Raw genomic sequence first — 8260 nt, 5'->3', positions numbered from 1 at the left:
TCTCTTGAGTTGTCCTGTCGCAGATGATTTGTTGCAGTACAGATATGAAAGTGTCACCTCAGATAGGAAACAGGATGAAAAATGGGATAGACCTCAGGTCTGATCTGGTAGCATCCTCTTTTCACTTCTGTGCTCTTATGAATTGTTGGCAAGGTGTTAGGAAGATAACTGACCTCATGTCACATATTACTCATGGGCAATCGTATTTTAGCCAAAGAATCCCATTTTCCTGTTTACCATTGACACACCAAAGTCTTAAAGTAACCACATGGGCTGAGTTAGTTCATGGTTTGTCATATTCTTTCTCTAAAATCAGGAGATGATTCATTTTCTTTGAAGTTGGCTTGAGCCACATAAAGCTATGTTTGTATATCTTATCTTACGGCGTTCTCAATGGTGGGGGTCACATAACCCACCACAGTAACGTCCAAATAAAATGAGCAGTATTTGGGTTACTGTAAAAAAGCAAAGGGAGGACCCCATGCAGTCAGAAGCTGTTGCCTGTACATAGGTAGGCAACCTGTGGCTCCGGAGCCGCATGCAGCTTTGAGCCTTCTCCTGCCAGCCTCTTCTGCCATTTGCAGAGAGACACAGAGACAGAGAGAGGCACTTGCGCTTCTCTCTCTCTCTCTGTATGTGTGTAAAAAAGAGAGTGGCATCACCCTGTTCCACGAGCTGACAAGCTTATTGGGCAGGGCTCCTCCCTTTGCTGCGTCTTTGCAGGAAGCAGGAAGGGCAGGAGAGAGCCAGCCTGTTGGAGAACAGCTTGAAGCCAGCTTGCCAGGTTAGCAGAAGATCGGAGAGGGGGGGGGAGAAAGAGAGAGAGGGAAAGAGAGAGGGGGAGAGGAGAGAGAGAGAGGAAAGAGAGGGGGAGAGGAAAGAGAGCAAAGAGAAAGAGAGATAGGGAGGGAGGGAGGAAGAGAGAGGAAAGAGAAAGAGGGGGGAAGCGCAAGTGCCTCTCTCTCTCTCTCTCACACACACACACACACACTGTGGGGAAGAGGACTGGCAGACCAAGGGCAGAAGGAGAGGGAGGGAGACATAGAGACACCCTTTTGACATCTAAAATGAAGATAACACTGCATATATCCTTTTTTTATCTTTATGATATATATATCATATATGGTATACACACACAGACACAGACACACACACATACCTACCTATAATAAAGGAAAAAAAGGATATATGCAGTGTTATCTTCATTTTAGATATCAAAAGGGTTTTGCGGCTCCCAGTGTTTTGTTGTCGGTGGGAAACGGGTCCAAATGGCTCTTTGAGTGTTTTGGGTTGCCTACCCCTGACTTAAGGCTACCAGATCGGTTGCAAAATGAATGGCCACCTCAATGATCAACCAGAGTTCTCCATAGCTTTCTTGCCATCTGCGGGTGGCCTGGATTTTTGCAATCTACATACGATGTCCTTAGGATATTCATAATATGGGGAGATTCTCTTTTTGTCTGAGTCACTTCCACTTTTTCACAAAGCTTCCCCTCTGTTTAAAAAGCAAGGGTGGTTTTCTGCAGGCACCTGCACATTTATCTACAAAGGCAGTCCTCCTGCAATCCACCTAGTAGGGCAGCCACTGTGCTTGCTTGACCTTGACCTTGCTGCAGGCTACACCATGCAAAGTACAAACAATTTCTGACGGTGACCCTGCATTGTGCGTGCGTGTCAAAACACAAGACCTCTAATTTCCTTGCAATCCCAGTTGAAGCCCTCTGGCTATTTCATTAATTTGGGTAAAACGAGGTTGGATAAAATAAAAGGCAGAATCCCAGTACTCAAAAAGAATCTTGAACAATGTCAACCACAATCCTTATGGACACAGACACAACACAATTTCAAATGGTACAGCAGGTACTGACCACTACTCTTAACAGTTATTTTAGTTAAAATATGCTTTTTTTTTTCTGGGAGGGCAAAACAGACATTATATCAGTCGATAAAAATGCATCCAAAGTTCATTCTCCTTAGAGCAGACTCACTGGAAAAATTCAAACTAAGTCATGACAGAGTCCAATCCTTTAGATAGCTACTGTAATCACTTGGAAATAAATCCTATTGAATTCAATAGATCTTATTTCTCAGTAAACATGGATATAATTTCACCACATTATTTCAATAGTACTTTAAAAAGAACATAAGAACATAAAAGTACAATCCAATAAAATGTGTTATGTTTATAGACCAGCATCGATCCAGCATAATTAGAATTACCACTAAATCAACACTTCCATTCCCAAATTAGAAAATTTATGAGTAGACATTATTGGAAACTTCAGGTTTTCTTATATAGACATTTTATATGCTAATATTTGATGGAAAACTTTGGACTTAATGTTTATAGTTTTTCCTAACGATGTACACTGTACTAATCAAGCATTTTCAGTTTACACCTCAATACAAACATTAAATGCTTAGAAAATGGATGATGTATTTTATATCATAAGTCTCTAATTATATACCGGAACATAATTCATCTTTAATATACTCTGGATTTGTTGAATTTCCATCTGTAATTCTACCATTTTAGTCTTTTTATGCTTTGTATTCCTCCTTACTCGTTCTTTTTTTTTTTTTGCAGTGTTACAAGTTCTTTATAAAAATAATTAAAAAAATAAGTCAAACCAGTTATTTTTCAAAGAGAAATTGTAAACGTCTGTTATCTTCTCCAAATCTGTCAATCACTTTTTGGAGTAATACGTCCTTATTGTCATTGATTTTTACCCGATGAGCACTCATCATGCAAAGTCCAAACGTACGTTGATCTGCCACTGTTGACTTCGACCACGTTTCTATCCTCCTCATTGTACTGAATGATTTTTCCATTGTGCAGGTGGTTAGTGGTAACGTGAGAGCAATCAAAATGGCTTGTTCAATCGAAGGATATTGGTCGACGTATGGCAGCAAATCCAGAAGTCCGCTCTCCCCATTTTCAACCCTTTCTTCCGTTTTCCCCAACCACTTTTCAAACCAGGTGACCGTTTCAGTTTCCAAATTTTCAATTTCATATAATTCACCGATTTTGTCCATCTCTGTTTTCAAGGTCTCGAGGCCAGCTTTGGCCATTTCTTTGGGGTGAAGCGAAAAGATTCCAAAAACCGCCTTGCTTTCTGGAGCAAACCGGCTTTCCAGCCATGAGATTACCGAGTTCAAGTAGGGTATATAGAGCGACTGGCGGAAATATTCTTCCTTGGTTGGCACACTGGCATTTGAGTTCTTTGGCAAATCGCTCTGTTTGGGCACCTGCAAGTCAACGCCCAATTTGTCTGCTAGTTCTTGCACTTCCAAAAGAATTCCCTTGAAGTGCTCCCCTGCTTTTTCTCTGTGGCCACGAAAGACACTTAAGAGCTCCTGGATGTGTTCGTACACTTTCATCATATCAAGCTGACCAGTCTGCAGAGCTTGGGCCACTGGCTCTAATTCGCTGCAATAGTTCGACATGATAACAAGGCAAAAGAGGAAATTAGGTGTTCCCGAAGCACAGTACAACTGGTAGGCATCCTGGCAGGTTTGACCTGAAGCTGTAGTGGCCAGGTTTCTTAACCCATCAAAGATCTGTACAAAATTCTCAGAAAAATATCTGACATGCTTGTATTTTGCAGCCCAAAGTGGTTCACCCAGCAACGGAACAGCTGGAATAAGGTTCCTTCTACTCGAATTCCCATGGAAAAAATGAAGGATAGCTTTGATTGAGCCAATGGCATTCCTTATCTCAGGTACAGCATTTAATTCATTCACAACCAGATTGAGTGTGTGCGCTGCGCAGTGAACAAAAATAGCTTTGGGGAACCTACTCTTTATTTTAGCTTGCACACCGCCCTCTTTCCCGGCCAATTTAGAACATCCGTCATACCCTTGGCCGCATAATTTTTCTAGATTTAAACCATACTTGGTGCACTCCTCAATGATGATTTCGGCAGTGCAGGTAGCTCCCTTCAGTGCCGCGAAACCAAGGAATTCCTCTCGAACTTGTGGTTTAGCACCAGTCATGTCCACAAAACGTATGCCAAGTGACAAGTGGTCCTCCCCAGAGATCTCGGCGCTTTCGCCCACAAGAACCGAAAAACCAGCGGAGCCATTGGCAGCAGAAACTATTTCTTCTCTAATGGCATCCACACACAGCTTAATCAGTTCATTTTCTATTTGGGAGGACACGTCCCGAGCATTGCCAGCCTCATTTTCTAGATGTTCTCGTAGGGTCACATCTCCCGCTTCAACGCGAAACGCCAGGAGACTTTGCATGTTCCCCGTTTTTCTCGTCTCCCCGTGTAAAGGAATGTCGTGGGTGCCACAAAATACGATGGTTGACAAGATCGAGTACAGCTTTTTACGATTTTCATTGACTATCCGGTTGATGCTGCTGTCAAGCTGGCAAGCAAAGTTTGTTTCAAAGACGTTCCTGCTGGTTAGGAAGTTCGTTGCATCGATTTCGGCACTCTTGTGCCATGCACTGGACATGTGTTTTTTTGCACAGACGTGAAAATCATTGTACCTCACAAATGGCACCATGATGAAGCCCCCCTGTCTCCCACAAAGATCAGGCTGTGGGAACACGATGCAGTATTTACAAAATGGTCCTTTCAAATAGGATGAGTAGCAAAGCCAGGGTGAGTATCTGATTAACCATATATGACGGAAACTGCGTATTCCTGTTGAATCCCCCTTGAAATTATAATCATGCGCTGGTGTGAAGGTGTTCACAAGAAGATTATACTTCAGATCATCTGTGAGAGGCGTGGGTGAGTTCACGTACAACCCAATGTCATAAGGATGAACAGCAAATTCCAAACCATCCATGATGCATTCATATTCCGCTGATGAGCCTGAACAGGAACTGCTATTTTCTTCCTCATTTTTTCTTTTCTTCTGCAATGTTTCTTCTTCAACCATTTTGTGCTTTCTGAAAAGAGTTCCGATCTCCATTCCTATGGAGAAAAGAAGAATGATGGGACGGTAAATGGAACAGAAACAGATTTCAGAAAGAATGAATATAAAAATAGTGAAATGTTATTTTCATAGTGAAACAAAAATCTGTGCTGATGTTCCTTAAATCATTTCTGTAATTTTATATAGTGGGATACAGATTAGTGATTGTTATGTTTTTTAAGTAGTTTTCCCTTCAGTACTTCAAAATAAGCTTGTTTTTCACACTTTGTATTTATTAAATTCATATGCCACCCAACTCCCAAATTAGTTTTATTCAGAAGTAATTTTCCACATCCTCCTCCTAATTAACAAGCATGAAAATGAAACAAACATCTCACAATGGAAGAATGGCTGGAAAAAGTGATGGAGCTAGCAGAAATGGGCAAATTAACTGCTTTAATTAAGGAAAAGAATAGAATGAATTCTGGAAAATAAAATAAGAAGTAAAATAAGACATTTTGCCGGCACAGAATGGAAGATGGTTTAGTGAGAAAGCTGAACCCAGAGGGTGAAAAGTTGGCAGTCTCACACCTTCTTTCCCAGAATTTTTCTGAGTCTCTCCCAACTCTGGTGCATTAAAAAGGGACCTCAAACTCTCAAAACTCTATGCACATTACACTTTACAGGGAAACAAAAGCTGATCAAAATAAAATAAATTCCACAATCCCACTTTCTAGTTTAGAACACTGAAAACTGTGATTAGGGAAATCATCTCCCACTCCTGGAAGTCTGATCAATAGCACATAATGTAGCATAATTAATTAACAACTTAACTTTATAGACATTTATTTTGTAAGTTTGCATTTATCTATGTAAGGGAATATATGTACCTGGAATTCTACAGGCATGGATAACATCACTCAATCACTATTTTTAAAATCATGAATTGGGCTGGGGCTGATCAAAGTCTCTTCTGAGAACAATGGCTGGAGTGGGCTCCGAGTTGAGTTGTCAGCTTGAATCCTAAAAAAAGGGTCACCAAACTGAGATCCAGAATATGTTTAATGAATTTTCAGGGCCCAAGCAAGCCCACTGAAAGTCTGGTTAGAGGTTAGGAGAACCTCAGATGCTAGCAGATTCACTAGGACTCCAGTCTCATCTCCATGCATGTTATTCCATAGACTTCTCTCCTTCCACCTCCAAGTCAGCTCCAAAGCACCACAGCTTTGAGATGGTTGTTATACTTACATATAAATGTAAGAAAGAGACATAGAATAAAACTGCAAATTGCTATAATCATATACTACAAATGATTATCGTGGTTGTGCGGTATCCCAGAAACTAGGAGACTGCAAATTTTAGTCCTGCCTAGGTATGAAAGCCGGCTGGATGACCCTGGGCCACTCAGCCCAACAACCCTGTTGTTGTGGAGAAAACAGGAGAAGGAAGGAGTATTTAGGCATGTTTGCTGCCTCGAGTTACTTATAAAGTAATAAAGGCAGGATAAAAAGCTAATTAATAAATCTATATAAATAAAAATGTAAATGTTCGTTTGTTCAAAATCTTAAATCTCCGAAGGTTCTTCACCGATTGGTTTGAAATTTTGACACAACATTGCATTTGAATACGCGCGTTTTTATATATCTACTATTATATAGATGTCACACCTGTGACAGGTAAAAACATGTTTTTGAAAAACAGCGCCATCTGTTGGACGTAAAAGCAACACACGCTAACCAGACTGAGCCACAGCAACGCGTGGCCGGGTACAGCTAGTTACAGTGTTTCTCAACCGTGACAATTTTAAGGCATGTGGACTTCAACTCCCAGAATTCCACAGCCAGCAATGCTGGCTGTGGAATTCTGGGAGTTGAAGTCCACATGCCTTAAAATTGTCAAGGTTGAGAAACACTGAGCTAGTACAATAATAAAGTCATAGAAAATGAGGAACTCTACGCTCAGCCAGCATGCTGTGCAGCCCAAGGACGTGCCACGGGCTTGTTTCTACCATGCGTTGAGATTTTTGTCAGATGCTTTTTCAATTATTTTGCATATATCCAATAGAGTTTGGGTATTTAAAAACGTGCAGCTTGCCTTTGAATCCGTCTTACGCATTTAAAAATATAATCAATAATTTTCTGATGTGCCACAGAACTGCTGCTATATTCCATACGGTCCCACGGATTCAAACGGGTTGAGAAACCACTGCGCTTTCCTTCCCTCCCCCCCCCACTTTTTCTTACTTCCCATCTTCTTTTCGTTTAATTATTTCAATGTATTTGGGGAAATTCCCAAAAAGCAGAATCTCTGGCGCACTCTAGACTGGAAGTTAACAGGTGAGGAGGCGGCGGCGGCGGCTTCCCACGTGCCCCGAGCCCGCCCGAGGATGCTCGGTCAGGGGTCCTCCTGCTTCTGCAGCCTTCTCCGCGAAATCTCCCTCGGGCCGTCGGAAAAAAGACCCATCTGCTCAGAGCATCCCTCCTGCAGGGAGGTATTTCGGACGTCCCAAGAAGGGAAGCCCGAGACCAGGTGACGTTAGCCCCGCTAGGGGTGGCAGAGGCGGGGAACGCCCTCCAAAGGAGGAAAGCAAGATGGGTTCCTAGTCCTCATGAAGGAAAGGGCGAGACGGCCCCTGGGTGGGCAAAGGGGGGGTGAGTCCCGTTCGGGAAGCCCAGCAGGGAGAACAAAGGCGGCCCCAGCGAAGCCCGCCGGGTCTGCGGGATCCCATTCAAGAAAGAGCCCCTGTCCCCACACCCCCTCGCCCCGACTCACCCGCCGCCCCCGATATCCACGTGCACGTATGAACGCGGCAGCTGGGAGGGCCCGCGGGGGGAGGGGTCCCGAGGTGGAGAAAGGAGCGGCAGCGCGGGACGCCCGCGGTTGGGGTCAAAAAAAGCAAAATGGCGGAGCCGTCGTCGTCGTCATCATCGTGCAAGCTCCGCCCCTCTGAATGTGTGTCTCGTCGCCGGCGCATTCCAAAGGGGCGGGGCTTGTAGGAGCCTTCTACTCCGCGGACGCGGCGCTGAGAAGGCAAAGCGGGCGAATTGCTGCGGCCGGCCGCTGTTTAAAGGGCCCTCCCGCTCCAGCTGTTGGAGCAGCCGCTTCGCCGCCACCTTCCAGAAGCAGGTGCTGCCAAGGAAAGGTGATTCCCCCCGCCGGCCATTCCTCAAACCAGGACGATGCTAATCTAATGTATTCCTCCGTCGCAAGAGGAAAGGCGGCCGTGCCAAGGGTGTCTTTTTTGCAACTTGCGCACATCTGGCTCTGGGCTTCGCGGCAAACTCCTGTCAATTTATCTTCCTCTTTGCAGAAGCTTTCATTGATGTCCGGCTTTCTGCGTTGCCCGCTCCGTCTCTAGCTGCATCCTAAAGTCGTGTGAATCCCTTCC

At 43.8% G+C, this 8260-nt stretch overlaps 1 protein-coding gene and 1 long non-coding RNA gene across 2 annotated transcripts; both read right to left on the bottom strand.

Annotated features, from left to right (window-relative positions):
• Positions 1-1775: 1775 nt before the first annotated feature.
• Positions 1776-4858, bottom strand: LOC107298375 (52 kDa repressor of the inhibitor of the protein kinase-like). Its single transcript, XM_015827749.2, has one exon. The coding sequence runs from the start codon at positions 4801-4803 to the stop codon at positions 2635-2637; it is 2169 nt and encodes a 722-aa protein (XP_015683235.1). The 5' UTR covers positions 4804-4858; the 3' UTR covers positions 1776-2634.
• Positions 4859-4885: 27 nt separating this feature from the next.
• On the bottom strand, positions 4886-7741 carry LOC107298373. The gene is made up of 3 exons (XR_001549156.1): positions 7645-7741; positions 5763-5895; positions 4886-4931 (listed from the first exon to the last, which is right to left on the bottom strand). It is a non-coding gene; the product is annotated as an uncharacterized LOC107298373 (long non-coding RNA).
• Positions 7742-8260: the final 519 nt, after the last annotated feature.

This window comes from Protobothrops mucrosquamatus, unplaced genomic scaffold (assembly GCF_001527695.2).
Source record: "Protobothrops mucrosquamatus isolate PMUCROS unplaced genomic scaffold, P.Mucros_1.0 scaffold3928, whole genome shotgun sequence".
NCBI lineage: Eukaryota > Metazoa > Chordata > Lepidosauria > Squamata > Viperidae > Protobothrops > Protobothrops mucrosquamatus.
This window is presented reverse-complemented; position numbering and strand designations above follow the sequence as displayed.